General features: G+C 35.8%; 1 protein-coding gene across 5 annotated transcripts in view; it reads left to right on the top strand.

Moving 5' to 3' along the window:
• The first annotated feature begins 9,476 nt into the window (after positions 1-9,476).
• The window catches only part of Aatf (Apoptosis antagonizing transcription factor), a 236,731-nt gene continuing 229,541 nt past the window's right edge, over positions 9,477-16,666 (top strand). For 2 of the 5 annotated variants that reach the window (XM_090405094.1, XM_090405092.1), the window contains exon 1: positions 9,492-9,598. In XM_090405094.1, coding sequence (XP_090261220.1) covers positions 9,523-9,598 — 76 coding nt within the window. In that variant the 5' untranslated portion in view covers positions 9,492-9,522. Of the gene's footprint in view, positions 9,599-16,666 lie in introns of all 5 variants that reach the window. The other 3 variants (XM_090405096.1, XM_090405095.1, XM_090405093.1) reach the window with 3 other exon arrangements.

Raw genomic sequence — 16,666 nt, 5'->3', positions numbered from 1 at the left:
TAAGTGAACACTTTGCAATGAGTATGTCATCCAGGTGGCGATGTTGCATGAGCGAGAGAGCCAGAAGCTTATACGGGAACTCAGGTAATGAAATGGAGGAGCATAGCATATTACCGAACGTTAATGTGAATATAGCTGTGAGATTTAATATACCAGCTCGACGTTTATGTGATGCGGCGAGGGAATTGTCACTGCTGCTCCTGACTATTTGTTTAACCTATTTCTGCTCTGGATTAGTCCCGAGGGATGGAAAGCGGCGAAAATAGTTCGATTGCATAAAGGAGGCTCCAGATGTAGCAAATTACTGACCAATCAACATATCAGGAGTTGCTGTCAAACTATTGGAGAAGCTGCTCAAGAGCAAAATATAGGAATGGATAGATGGAAATAGGATAGGTTTGTGAAGTTTGGGTCATTCCTCAATAACTTGCTCATGTTTTTGTAATACAGCGACTGCCCGTTTGGACAGAGGTAATAGGTTTACACTGACACTGTTGGACATTGCAAAGGCCTTTGACAGGATACCACACCACATCGAACACTTATCACTAAACTTCAGCATATGCGGATGGATATAGAATTTTTGAGATGGAGAGGAGGGTGGTTGCTGGAGAGATATCAGAGAGTACTTTATTCAGGAGTAGAATCCAAAAGAAGGCCTGTGATTACTGTGCGCAGATCTGGGTGCCAGGGTTCCTTAGTGATGAAAAGGAGATGGAGGAATCCAGAGGCGAGTGATGAAGATGATAGCAGATCTATGGAATGAACCTTACAAGAACAGCTTAAAGAGTTGTGTGTTACAGAAACTGGGTGAGAAGCAGAAAACGGGTGATGTGATTGAGACATACAAATTACTACGGGGTTTTTACAAGATTAATTCAGTGGAAATGTTTCAGAACAGGAACTAGGGGGATGTTCATGGAACTGAGTAAGAGTGTAGTTAGCAAAGGTGTTAGACCCAGGTTTGTTTGCATGGAGAGTGGTGAATGAGTGGAACTGGTTCTATTTTCTATCACTGAAGAAATCGGCCACCCCGATGAAACATGTTGCGTATTTTAATAAATTTCATTATTTATTTTAATTCTCGGATCTCAGTCAGTTTTTATCAACAGACCTATCATCTTGAAACGTTGTAAGTTTCAAGATGAAAAGTGAATGAGTGGAACTGGTTGCCAGAGTCTGTTGAAGGTGCCATGACTGTGAATCAGTTCAATGCAAACTATGTCAGATACTGTGCAAATGTATTATCTTATCTTTGTCTGGTGTCTTTCGACTAAACGTGAGTTACCTGGTTACGGGGATAGGGTTGTTTTTCACCATGTTTTTTACATTTGTTATTTTTATAATTCTTATGTTATTACTTTCTCACCTGAAGAAGTCGGAACACCGCTGAAATTAGTCGTGATTTATTAAAGGTTTTTGTTATACTATGTTATACCCTATATATATATATATATATATATATATATATATATATATATATATATATATATATTGGGATATGTTCATCCTTTTTATGTACTGACTGAGATCCGAGAATTAGAATAAATAATGAAATTTATTAAAATACGCAACATGTTTCATCGGCGTGGCCGACTTATTCAGGCGTGATAGAACATAGAAAGCCAATAAAACACCGTAAAGAAACATTGAGTCACTATAAAACCATAAATTATAAAATTATAAAATCGACTATAAACTACAGTTATTTTGAACTGGAGCTACAGTCCGAGTTAAAGTTCTATCGATATTGGCTCACTCGTGTGATTTCACAAGTGCGCCAATAATTCTAGAATGGTTTCTCGTAGTCACATGTAATTTTGTAGACACCTGGAAATTGTAAATGGTTGTGAGCTGGTTTGTGATTGCTGAAACTTGATCTTAGTTTGGGAAGAGTAGAGTAGAACATTTTTATGTAAAACGTTATTAAAATTCTATTGAGTTTCTTGGAGGGCGTGCTGATGTATGTCAAGAAAATACAGCCTTTAGCGTCGTCCTGTATTTCTACGTTGTTTTGTTGACGGTGGTATAGTTGTTAATTGATACTATTTGAAGAGTAGCCATTGTTTTTGAAGGTCCTTTTAAGATGTTGTAGCTCATTTTTTAGTTCCTTTTCATCTATCAGTACAGATCTAGCACGATGCGCTAGAGTTGAGATGATACCCATCTTCTGTGCCAGATAGTGGTGTGAGGACGCTTGCAGGTATCTGTCTGTATGTATATGTTTTCTATAGATGGAGATTTTTATGGATTCAGGTGTTTTAGTACGTTTAACGTCCAGGAAACATAGAGATCTATTTTCTTCCATCTCCATGGTTAATTTGATGTCTTGATGGAAGTTGTTGTAGTGATTGAGAAAAGTGTGAAGATTCTCAATACCGTGTTTCCAGATGAGGAATGTCATCCACATATCTAAGCCAAAATTTTGGCATAGAAGTAGAAAAGGAGATTGCCTTTTGTTCAAAGTCTTCAAAAAAGATATCCGCTAGTATTGGAGAGGGGGGGGGGCTGCCGATTGCTAATCCTTTATCATGTTTGTAAAGTTTACCTTCAAATTCAAAGTAGCCAGAGTTAAGACAATGAGATAGAAAACATCTTTGAAATCCTGTTACTTAAAATATGGAGAACTTCTTGCGTCAGAATCTTTGCAAAGAGGACTACTACGTCAAAGCTCACCATGATGTCAGAAGACTTGAGTTCTATATTCTTAATTTTAGAGACAAAGTCTGTTGAGTTTTTTATATGAGAAGAAGATTTTCCTGAAAAAGCTTTTAAGGATGATGCCAGATATATTGAAAACCTATAGGTAGGTGGGTGAGTCAATTCTATCTACTATAGGTCTCAGTGGGAAGTTTTCTTTTTGTACCTTTGGGAGACCATATAACCTAGGAATGAGTGGATGTGATGAACGAATAGAAAGGCGTATGTTTCTTGGAAGTTATGTGGCTTTTTGTAGGAGGTTATTAGTTTTGTAGTGTATTTCTCTCTTTGGGTCTCTATCAATTTCCGAATAAGTATCCGACGCTAAAAACGTTAAGATTTTTCCCCGGTAATCTGAAGAACTACAATTGCATTCCCCTTGAAATATTGTAAGATTACGATGTCTTTATTTTTCTTTAGATTTTTGATTCGAGCCTTTTTAGGGGAGATATTATCAGAAGGAGGTTTCGCATTATTGATCGTAAAAATTGCTTCCATGCGTAGTAAACTCGCATCCGCGGTACGAAGTTAATGAAGTTGCTTTTTCGATCTTTGTTAGAAAAAGTTATTTGGGAATGCTTTTAGGTGCAGGGCCAAAATTGAGACCTTTTCCGAGAATTTGTTCTTCATCGTGATTTAGGACTTATGACGATTTGTTAATCACTAATTTTTTAAATCTGTCATGAAGATTATTAAGAGTAGGCTGCTCTTGTGTTGACTTGAGTTGACCTTTCTTATGAGCTTGTATTTATTTAAGTTTTGAGATCTTAACGCGCGGCGAGTACTTGTTTCCTTAATGTAATTCCATGACACGTGGTCTAAGCAGGCAGTTAATTGGTTTTGTAAATATGCTTTTTCTGTGAAGAGGACAGATAAATTGCGTTTGGTATCCAAATCCCCTCCGCTAAAAGCTCTAGTTTTGCTTTCGTGTAAATTCAGTGTGATCTTTCTGTAGTAATGACTTCCCTAAATTGTAGGAATTTCGGAATAATTGAAGAAAACTTACATCGTTTCAAGAAGATAAGTCTGTTGATAGCGAGTCCAATGCTTCTGAGTGTCCTTTGATAAGCTTTCGTAAGTTTAAAATTACCCTCATCAGAAGGGATATGATGACTTGCAGTGTTGACTTGGAATTGGGACATGATGACTTGCAGTGTTGACTTGGAATTGGGATATGATCATGCTTTTTATATATCCATGCGGCCAGATAGTGATCCAGTGCGGACATGATCATCGGTACAGCGGAAAAGCCAGTGCAAACCGATCAACATGCAGAACCACTTGGAACTGAGATCGAGATTCTATTTTATAATTTATGGTTTTATAGTGACTCAATGTTTCTTTGCAGTGTTTTTTATTAGCTTTCTATTTTCTATCACGCCTGAAGAAGTCGGCCACCCCGATGAAACATGTTGCGTATTTTAATAAATTTCATTATTTATTCTAATTCTCGGATCTCAGTCAGTATATATCATTAGACTTATCATCTTCAAAAGTTGTTAAGTTTCAAGATGATAAGTGAATGAGTGGAACTGGTTACCAGTATCTTGCCATGCCTGTGAATGAGTTCAATGCAAAGTATGACAGATACTGTGCAAATGTCTATCTTATCTTTATCTGGTCTCTTTCGACTAAAGGTGAGTTACCTGGTCCGATACGTTGATAGGGACGAATAACCCTGAAACTCTGGTTATTCGTCCCCAAGGATGGGCAAATCGGTCCGTGAACACACGCATTTACAGACATAGAATACACCGGGAGACATAGAGATAACCACTTTATCCTCAATGCGGTAGCGGTAAAATGACAAATATATATATATATATATATATATATATATATATATATATTTATCCTTGTTTTGTATTCGTGTGGCTTGTGCTTCACTGCTAATGATAAAATCATGAAAGTTAACATTATCCATCATTTCTTCAAGTTTTTGAGTTAAGCATCTTTTTGTGCTGAACAAATATATGTAGAAAGTATTTTACCTTGAGTATATATATATATATATATATATATATATATATATATATACTCAAGGTAAAATACTTTCTACATATATTTGTTCAGCACAAAAAGATGCTTAACTCAAAAACTTGAAGAAATTATGGATAATGTTAACTTTCATGATTTTATCATTAGCAGTGAAGCACAAGCCACACGAATACAAAACAAGGATAAATATACTCTTATCAGGAAATTTAACAATCTAAAAAGGATACAAAACAGATCTGGTCATAGTGAAGCCCGTATTAATCCTGAAAAAGTTGTAGTGAACAAATCATCTCATATTTTAACGGATGCGGAAACGGATATTCTTAGCAAAGGTCTCAATTTCATTCCCTCACCAAAATTTATCCCTAAAGAATCTCTCCTTACAAAAATAGAAAAGGCAAGTTCACTCATTCCTAATCATTTGACAAAATTTCTTTGTATTGAATCGATTTTCATTATAAATAATGCTAAACCTCCAACAGATAATATTTCTCTGGCTGAAAGACAAGCACTAAAAATCTAAATCAGAACAGTAACATTATTATTTTACCTGCGGATAAAGGCAATTCTACGGTCATCCTCAACTCCGAAGATTACCACAACAAAATGCTTCAATTACTTGGAGATAGTTCGACATATTCAATTCTTCAGGAAAATCCTGCAAGAGAATTACAAAACCGTACAAACAACTTGTTAAAAACTGCGAGTGAACTTCCTCATAATGTTCGCCTCTCGTTACGCTCTCTACATCCTCTTATCCCACGCATCTATGGAGTTCCCAAAATACATAAAGAAAACATCCATCTTCACCCAATTGTAGAAGGAATCGACTCACCTACGTATAAATTTTCAAAATATCTAGCAAAGTACCTCAGGTGTTTCTCCAATAAATCTTTATCTTTCATCAAAAACACAACAGATTTTGTTTCGCATATAAAAGATATACCCATCAATGAAAATGACATTCTAGCAAGTTTTGACATTATATCTTTATTTACTAACGTTCCTACGGATGAGGTACTTACATTACTAAAGGACAAATTATCCAAAAAAATGTTTACTTTATTAAAACATTGCATTCATTCTGGTTACTTCAGATATCAGGACTCCGTTTACCAACAAAACAAGACCTGGCAATGGGCAATCCTTTGTCCCCAGTTCTAGCTAACATCTTCCTTGAAGATTTTGAAACGAAAGCCATATCTTCCTTCTCATTTAAACCAAAAGTTTGGAAACGATACGTTGATGATATATTCATTATTTGGAATCACGGGCACACATTTCTCACAGATTTTCTTCATAATCTAAACATCCAACATCCTAATATAAAATTTACTGCTGATCTAGAAAATAATAACTTCTTAGCTTTCCTCGATGTCATGCTTACACGATGCTCTGAAAGATTAAAAATCTCTATGTACAGAAAACCTACTCATACTAATAGATATCTGCATAATCTTTCTCATCATTTTCCACCACAAAAACTTGGAACTATATCTACCCTAGGACCCAGAGCACGCTCTCTCTTGACCAAACCAGATGAACTACAAAAAGAAATAAATCACCTCACTCTTATCTTTAAACAAAATGGATACTCTGAAAAAACGATTAAGAAATTTCTTCCGGATCCTCCTAGACAGTGCACAACAGACTCTATTAATTTTAAAGGTAGCATCTCTATTCCATACATTAGCACAGTCTCTAAAACATTAGCTAAAGTCCTTAAAAAATATAATATCAGGACGTTCTTCACCACACTTCCTAAAATCCGTTCTCTAATCAGCCATCCAAAACCTACTCATTACAACCTAAAATATCCAGGTGTATATAAATTATGGTGAGATCAATATCCCTTATTTTGGACAAACTACCAAATCTATTGAACAATGTATAGAAGAGCATAAGAGAGACATCTCTTACAAAAGATCTCATGCAACTGCATTATCCAGTTATGTTCTTTTTTCAAATAATCCTAATTATGATCAACAAAGCCATTCCGTTTGCTGGGATAGATCAGAAAATATCTTTCGCTGTGATTATGAGTTTGGGAGGAAAATTATAGAATCAAGGGAAATCGTGCTGAACCCGGTCCACTTCAACAACAATTTGAGTTATAACATCCCAGATAGCCATGCTGTAGTTATTCAATATTGGCGTTCACGTGAGCCTGCACGCACACTTGCAATAAACAATGGCACGCCTGTTAGAACAACTTGAAAAAGTACAACGTTTTTTATGTATCAATTATGTGTGGCAATTTTTACCTGTAATTTCCAGTTTGTTTAGATACTTCAATCTTTATTACTATTCTTTTCCTTTAAGAATACCTGAGGAAGGCTGTTATAAGCCGAAACTAGTCGTATTATTCTTATTAAAATCTTTATAAGTTACCTCGGTTTTTAGTCATTAAATCTATGTTTTTAAAATGTATCACAACAACTGAGTAAAAGCCGATTATCACACACGCGCGCGCGCGCACGCACGCACGCACACGCACACACACACACACACACACATATATTACAATATATTACAATATTGTAATATATTACAATATATATATATATTTTGTAATGTTCCATATTTTGGACAGACTAACAAATCTATTGAACTACGTATAGAAGCACATAAGAGAGACATATCCTATAAAAGATCACATGCATCTACGCTATCCAATCATGTTCTCTTCTCAAACAATCCCCATGATGATCTCCAAAGCCCAGTTTTCTGGGATAAATCCGAAAACTTATTTCGCTGCAGTAATGAGTTTGAAAGGAAAATTGTGGAATCCAGGGAAATCCTTCTTAATCCTGAACATTTGAACAGCAATTTAAGTTAGAACATCCCTGATAGCCATGCTGCAGTTGTTCAACACTGGCATTCACGAGAACTTACAAGCACGCACGCAATAAACAATGGCGCGTTGGATAGAACAACTTAAAAAATACAACGTTTTTTTATGTCAATTATGTATTGCATTTTTGCTTGTGATTTTCAGATTTTTTGTAACTTCAATTTTTATTACTGTGTTCTACCTTTAGTGGATACCTGATGAAGGCTGTAAAAGGCTGAAACTTGTATCATTTTCATTAAAACTTAATATTTTATCTCGGTTTAAAGTCATTAAACATCTATTTTTAAAATGTATCATAACAACCCAGTAGAAGCTCAGGAATATATATATATATAATTAAAATTTAACTGACTAGAACCTGAGAAAGTATAACAAAAACCTTTAATAAATCACGAGTAGTTTTATCGGTATTCCGACTTCTTCGGGTGAGAAAGAAATAACATAAGACTTCTAAAAATAACAAGGTAAAAAAAAAAAACATGGACTTTCCAGCTTAATAAAAACAAGCAGAATAGTAACAGTCATATTTGAATAGGTGACAGCTAAGTTTAGAGTGCCAGTATTGGATTACTGCGCTATGGGAATCAGGCAAATTGTAGCTTAGATTGTTGTTCAAGTATGAACGGTCCAGAACTATTTTTTTTGATTCAATAATTCGTCTTTCAAATTCAAATGATTTCTTTCACTTCGTCTTGAGGAACGTAGACGTGACATCTCCTACAGTAGAACACGAGCGAGCGCCTTTTCCAGTCATGTTCTCTTCTCTGCAAACTCCTACCTTGAAGAACGGCCACACCAAGTTGATTGGGATCGCACAACCAATTTATATATATGCAGAGTTGAAGTTGAAAGACGAATTATCGAATCAAAAGAAATAGTTCTGGACCCATACATCAGCATGCTCTCCAAGAAACTGAATAGAATTTTAAGAAAGTTTAAGATAAAAACGTTCTTCTCTACTCTTCCCAAACTAAGATCAAGTTTAAGCAATCACAAACCAGCTCACAACCATCTACATTTCCCAGGTGTCTACAAAATCACATGTGACTACGAGAAACCATTCTATGGGCAAACGGAAAAGTCCATCCTCCTACGTCTCGAGGAACACCAAAGCGACATCGCTTACAAAAGTACTAGACCTAGTATCCTCTCAAGCCATGTCCTTTTTTTCGCTTAACACAAATAATGAAGGCCGCCAACATGAGATAAACTGGACAACAACTTCAAACCTTCGCATATGCCACGACGAGGTAGAACGCCGCATAATCTAGTCTAAAGAGATTGTCATGGACCCTCTTCATATAAACAGTAACTTCAGCTATAACTTGCCTGACTCTTTTAGCTCTGCTGTCAGATATTGGCGCACTCGTGAAATCACACGAGTGCGCCAATATCAATAGAACTTTAACTCGGACTGTAGCTCCAGTTCAGAATAACTGTAGTTTATAGTCGATTTCATAATTTTATAATTTATGATTTTATAGTGACTCAATGTTTCTTTACAGTGTTTTATTGGCTTTCTATGTTCTATCACGCCTGAAGAAGTCGGCCACCCCCGATGAAACATGTTGCGTATTTTAATAAATTTCATTATTTATTCTAATTCTCGGATCTCAGTCAGTATATAAAAAGCATTATTCATGAAATTCATGAAACATTTTCATGAAAATTATAATAATTTTCATGAATTTCACTTACTTCAGTTACGTGTATAAAATTGGCAACACGTTCTTAAAACTAGCGAATATTTGAAACACGTAATTGGTCAGTTGATATTACTTGATCCATGTTAAGAGCACTAACAATTTTTTGCTAGCGCTAAATGGCCTCGCCTACTCCCGTATACGGTAATAAATAGGCATTAGCTGATTTTTTTTTTTTTTTTTTGACAATTTTTTGCGGTTTGATACTCTAGTCATTTTTGTGTTGTAATTACTTTTTTGTAATGTAAGGTGTCGCTAAATGGGAAAATGGTGTCTCTGGCAGAGGAGTTAAATTTGCTAAGTAATCCTGCGCCTTTATTGCAAGATCCTGAAGATACCGAAGGTAACTTTGAATGTATACATTTTAATTTGATATGCTCTTTTACTTATCACTGTAAATAAATAAAGTTAGTTTTGTGAATCATGCCGTGAAAGAAATTTTGTAGTATTACCGGATTTATAATAGTAATGCACGCTGCAGATTGTAAACCTTACCTGCTCTGTACTTATTTTTCGCGCATTTGGTAAAACAACGATGTCTGATAGAATAATAAAGGAGTGTATTTTTCTATTTTTGGTAAAATTTCGTAAGTTATGACTAATGAAGAGAAGCACCCTTCTTAGATAAATGTAATTTATTTTGCTGTTAACTAAATGTAATTATTATTTATGGTTGTGTCTATCAAAACCCGCGTGCCTTTGCGAAAGCCAAGCCATGCCTCAGTAATTTGCATTCTTTTTTACCCTTTAATAATAAAATAACAGTTGAACTTTGCAAAGGCATTTGGCAGGATTTTGCATTGAACTCCATGACATAAACTGGAGCACATAGGTATGGATATGAAACCTGGAATATGGGTAAGAGAATAGGAGATGCATAGACATAAAAAAGTAGTTGATGGAGGAATAGGCCAGGAAACATGTGACTAGTGTTATGCCACACTTCCAAACACATGCATTTTCTTCTCCTGGTCTATTTAAGCCATTTTGCAGTTCTAGCAAACAGCAAAGTGTACAGTTAATGCATTTTTGGATGAATATTAGCAATGTACTATATTAATTGAAGTGGACTACAGGGATTTTATGAAGTTAGGATTTTTGGGATGATGATGGACTATGAGTTAAATTTCAGGGGGCATATGGAAAAAGTAGCTAAAATAGCTTACAGGATTACATAGTTATTGAAGAATGTGGTGATAAGCAGAGTTATTATAAGACTGATACATCCCTAGCTGCACTTGCTTGCAGATCTAGTTACCTATGTTTATTTGGGATGAAGATGAGAAGAATGTCTAGGAATGGATGGGGACAGGTTTATGAAGTGCTCGTTAATAGACTGAAGATTTTTTGTTAAATAAATTAGTTGGTAGGCGGAAAGGGAGAGGAATATTGACACATAAGTTACTTAAAGGTTTTGTAGGATTGATACAGTGGAAATTTTTCAGTACATAGCCAGAAGTCATCCCTGGAAATTGCTTAGTTAGCAAGGATTTCAGAACCACATTTTTTGAATGAAGAGTAAGTGGAATAGTTTACTAGAGTTGGATGCGAGTGCTTTGTCTGTGAATGAGTTCAAAACAAGTATGACAGGTATTGTGTAAATGACAGGTATCATTTACACAATGATGAGATGGTTAGTGCTTGGACTGTTTAGTCTATGTTCTCCTTTCTCCCCACCAGGAGATACCTCTGTAATAATAATTTGTATCATTTAGAAATTATTAAGGCAACTGGACAGTAATTGAGTAATTACTGTTATTGTCTCTAGTAACCAAGATGTCAACAGAACCACATGATATCCTGCTTGTAAAGAAGTTAACGGACACCCCCCTTTCCCCCATGGGCAAGGGGTGTCATATCGTGTAGTGAGTCATGGTGGGATATGATGCTCCCAAGTCATTGCAACTGTGTCCAGGTGAAATGGCTGCAGGAAGGGAACTGATGGAGTTTGAAAGTAGGATGCCATGTTGCAGCCCTATATGTTTGGCACATTTTTGACAAATTTGCCCATATCACATAAACAATGATACTATACTGAGATAGAAGCATAGAGTCAACTGCAAGTGCTACCTTCAGTGGATGATCCACCACACTCACTGAACATGACTGTAGGTGCTAAGAAGATAATAAAGTGTCAACCAACGTCATTTGTTGGCTGACACTTTGAATGTGGAGTTCAGAACCAAGGCTTGTAACATGGGATTTCCACAGTAAGAGTGCAATATTACCCAATCCAACATATAGTGTGGTCTTCAGTGGTGCAAAGAACATGTACACTGGGATGTGGAAGCTTGGGAAGCTGTTTTATGGAATGACAAATCACACTCTGTCCTCTACGAAGCAGATCCAGAGGTGAGGGTGCAGCAGATAACTGGTGAACATCTCTTACTAGAGTGCTTAACCCCAACTATGAAATTTGGAGGTGGCAGTGTGATGGTATGGTCCTGTTTTTCTTGGTTTTGCCTCAGACCTCTGTGGTGCCTTAAGCATTGAAACTCTGATAACTCTGAGAGTTATCAGAACATTTCTGGACAGTGTGATGCTTCCTAATACATAATGCATTCTGTCATAAGGCTGCTGCTGTAACTGTATGGTTTGTGGACATGAAAGTCACCACTCTTGACTGGCTTCCACAGGGCCCTGATCTTAATCTCCTTGAACATCTGTGGGATGAACTGGAGCATCAGGTAAGGTCAAGGGATGTCTACTTCTCAACAGTCCAGGACCTCAATACATGTATACAGGAGGAGTTGTCCAAAATTCCTATTGATCACTATCATATACTTGTGGGAAGTATGCCCCATAGGATTGCTGCAGTCATTGCAGCAAAAGGTCCTACATCTTGTTACAGTGGGTGCCATGTTTGTTTGTTCCTCAAACTGTGGTGTTCATAGACTTCTTTTCAAGCAGCATATGTATTGCAATGTTACTAGAAATGTTTGGATTGCCTGTGACCAAAAACTGAATAAATGTAATATTTTGATAGAGAAGAAATGGGTATGATGGGAAAACTTTTATAGTAGTATTTTTATAGGAAAGGAACGTATTCTGCACATGAAATACAGCCTCATTGGATAACTTTTTTCATTTTTTTTTAAAAAAAAGAATTATATTAGAAACATAGTATGTACATTTAATGACTTTAAAAGGTCAGGTTGCTATCAGTGACTGAGGTACTGTGAGATGGTATATTTGTTCTTCTTGGTGTCAGGGATGGTGTTCTCAAGGTGAAGGTGGTATCATGTTGATTTTATTGACATTACAAGGTCAGGTTAGTTTCCAAATGCTGCATGCATAGTAGGATGGGAAGGTGGCTCTATAGTGGTAGATGCTGCCCTTATGGATTGTCTTGTGCTTCTGTTGATATTGCTGACTTTAAAAAGAGAGGTTAGTTACCAGTGGCAGCTGGTAACTAACCTCTAAAAATCTTTAAAAAAAAAAAAAAAACTTTTTTTTTTTTCCTAATCAGTAACCAATTTATTAATAAATAAATTTACATTTTAAAAATTGCTTTATTAAAAATATTTCATCCTCGCCATGAACAAACACCAATAATAAAAGTTTCGTATCTCACAGAAATAACGCGCATGCATACAATTTATCTGTAAGCGACACTGCCCAAACGAGCAGTCTGAATCACTTGTAACGTGAATGATAAGCACAAACTAATATCAGCAAGTCTAGCTGCAACTGGCCGAACGCAATAATTCTGACACTGTTTTGTGTAATGATAATTGAGAAAATATAATTCTTTTCATATTTTCAATAGTGACACTTGTCATAATTCAGCCTTGTATCTATAATAAATAAATAATTGTTATTTTAACAAAATAAAACAAGATTTACAAAAAATAGTTCACCCTCACCACGAACACACACCAATAATAAAAGTTTCGTATCTCACAGAAATAACACGCACAAGCATATGATTTATCTGTAAGCAACACTGCCTAAATGAGAAACGAGCAGTGTCGGAATCACTTGTAACATGCAATCACAAGCGCAAACAAATTTTCGCTAGTCTAGCTGCAATTGGCTGAACGTGATAATTCTGACACTGCAACACGCAGTGTCGGAATTATGTCGCAGTGCATTTGTTTCATAATCGAACAATTTCAATTATTAACTATTCAATCAATGTTAAAACATAAGCTGTAACCTTTAGCATGTTTTATTGCATTTATATAATGTTGTAAGCATTGTTATTATTTATAAACACAAACAAAATGTAATATTTTCATTTTTTCCTTGGGAGTACTTCAGTGTGGCAGTGCTTATGTACGAGCCACCAGTGTTAGTTACTGAAGGTTGCAGTCCTGAGGCATTGTAGAATGGGGTGATGATTCTTAGTACTACTTGTAGATTTTTCCAAGTTAGAAGTGATGTGATTTTTCCAATTTAAGAAAATTATTATTTGGAAAAACTTTTATTGGGATTATATTGATCAAGTGTATATAATAAACAACTAAGTTATACCAACTAGTTTCACCAACTAAGTCTGTTGGCATCTTCAGGGTACATAACTGATGTAAGGCACTAAAAAGTAAAAAACTGTTACAAACTGAAATCAACCGATTCCAATTTATATTAAATAAAGAACAGAGCGTGTACAATACATTCATAGAGCGTGGATGCTCTCACTTGTTGTTATTTAGGAACGTTCTATAGTTGGTACTATAATTCAGTTCTAGCGAGTTGAAGGATCTGATAAGGGTCTTCCAGATCACGGGCAAGATTAGTCCTTGGTTCCTGTTAAGGTTTTGTGTACAGCGGGCAACTGTTGTGGCCTCCTTAAAAATTCGGGAGCGGAAGTAAGAAGCTTCCGAATGGTGGTATCAACCTCTCAGTTTACCGCAAACCTACCAATACAGGACGTTATTTACATTTCACTTCCTCACACCACATTTCTCAGAAACTTAGTATTGTACACATGTTGAAGAACCGTGCCTCTCTCCTTACAGCAGATCAACAAGACCTCCAGGAAGAACTATCCCTGATATCCACCAACCTTATCATGAATGGATTTCCTCTAAGACTCGTCCACAAGATACTTTTCTCTGAACCCCGACAAAGACAACAAGATGATGTACGTTATATTTCTACCATCGTCATTCCATACTTAGGGACAGTTTCAAATAAGATTGCTAGACTCCTTAGACCACATAAAATAAGAGTGGCCTTTAAACCCACAGAAACGATTAGACAATTCTTAAGATCTCCAAAAGATAGCCATCCTTTCTCCAAATATGCTGGAGTTTATAACATACCATGCTCGTGCGGGTTGAATTGCATCGGCCAAACTTCAAGGAGCCTTGAAATTAGGCAAAAAGAACATATAGGTGACGTCAATAATAACAGAGAAGAAAAATCGGGTTTAGCTTTTCATTTCTCAAGAACGAACCATACCATAGAGTGGGATAGAAGCACAATTCCTTACATGGAGGATGACTTCCGCTCCCGAATTTTTAAGGAAGCCACAACAGTTGCCTGCTGTACACAAAACCTTAACAGGAACCAAGGACTAATCTTGCCTGTGATCTGGAAGACCCTTATCAGATCCTTCAACTCGCCAGAACTGAATTATAGTGCCAACTATAGAATGTTCCTAAATAACAAGTGTGATCATCCACGCTCTATGAATGTATTGTACGCGCTCTATTCTTTGTTTAATATAATTGGAATCAGTTGATTTTAGTTTGTAACAGTTTTTTACTTTTTAGTGCCTTACATCAGTTATGTACCCTGAAGATGCCAACAGACTTAGTTTGTGAAACTAGTTGGTATAACTTAGTTGTTTATTATATACACTTGATCAATATAATCCCAATAAAAGTTTTTCCAGAGCTTTTTGGTCAAGAAAATTAAACGTTTTAACATAAAATTATTATTTATTATGAGACCGGAACAGGCCACATGGCCTATATTCCATGTTAGGAAGAAGATTATTATATGGTAACTCCATAGTCTGGAGACTCATCATGGGAAGCCCAAACTAATTATTATATACACAAAACCTGTCATACTGTACTTCTCCTTAAACTCATTCACTGTTACAGAACTCGCAGCTAATTTTGGCAATTCATTCTACTCGTTTGTCACTCTCCATGAGAAAAAAAAATCTGGTCCACACACTCTTACACAACTTCCATGGATAGCCCTTAGTTCTCTATTTGTCATATATTGAAAAATTTCATTTGCATCAATTTTATAAAACTCCTTTAATATCTTAAAAGTTTCTATCATGTCCTCTTTTTTTCTGCCTATCAACTAAACTAAACAAACCTTTAACCTGTCCTAATAGGGAACATTCCACAGACCTGTCACGAGCTTAGTCTCTTGTCTCAGAATCTTCTCTACTATCTCCTGGTCTCCAAGAAACCTAGGTGACCAAATCTGTGCACAGTAGTTAACATGTGGGCCTTATCATGTGTGCATTATAAAGAGCAATAATAACTTCCCTATCTTTATTTGTGTTTTACAGCATCCAAGTAATCCTTTGAGCCATTTTTCCAACTTTTGCAATATACCCTTTGAATTTCAATTCTCTGTTGACCATTATCCCCAGGTCTCTAGCCTCATCAATTTCTTGCAATCCACTATTATCAATATTATACACTGCATGTAACCTTTTCAACCCAAAGTGCATTGACATACATTTTGCATCATTAAATTAATAATCATTATCTTTTGCTCACAGTACCCATTTATTTAAATCATCCTATAGGATGATTTAAATCAGTGTTTCTCAACCTGTGGTCTGCGATGATGGGACAGGTGGTCCGAAGGCAGACTTAAATTAATTGAATAAATATATATTTTTTAATTATCCAAACAAAACAAATTAAAATTGAATAAGTAAGTAAAAATTACTGAAATCAAATGGAGACAAAAACCAACAAATTGCATCAGAATGTTCAAAGGCAGAAGCAATAAAACTATATTGTTGTTCACTTCACCCCTCTTTTATTATTTGTTATTCTGCCACTAAATTTGTAGCAGCAAAATGACAAATAATAAAAGAGGGGGTGAAGTGAACAACAATATAGTTTTATTGCCATAGAGAGTATGGCAAGATTTCTTAAGTGCTGCCCAGGGCAGCCCCCCCCCCCCCCCCAAGTTACGCCTCTGTAACTTAGTGGTCCGTAGAATTGTTTTAGGTATTTTACTGGGCCTTGGGCTTAGAAAGGTTGAGAAATGCTGATTTAAATAAATTACATTTATTTAAATTTAATTTAATTATATTTAAATATGATTTTTATTTAAATAAATTATATCACCTTTATCAACTAATGCTTTTTCCAGTTTTGCATCATCTGCAAACAATTGAGTATTCCCTCTTAAATCTTTCCTTATATCACTGATATAGAAATTATAGAGTAGTGGCTCTAGTACAGAACCCTGAGGTACTCAC

The sequence above is a fragment of the Typopeltis vanoorti genome, chromosome 15, assembly GCF_054136105.1.
Source record: "Typopeltis vanoorti isolate ZY-2024b chromosome 15, IOZ_Tvanoo_1.0, whole genome shotgun sequence".
Taxonomy (NCBI): Eukaryota; Metazoa; Arthropoda; class Arachnida; order Uropygi; family Thelyphonidae; genus Typopeltis; species Typopeltis vanoorti.
Note: the sequence above shows the minus strand (reverse complement) of the source record. Positions and strands in the feature narration are given on the sequence as shown.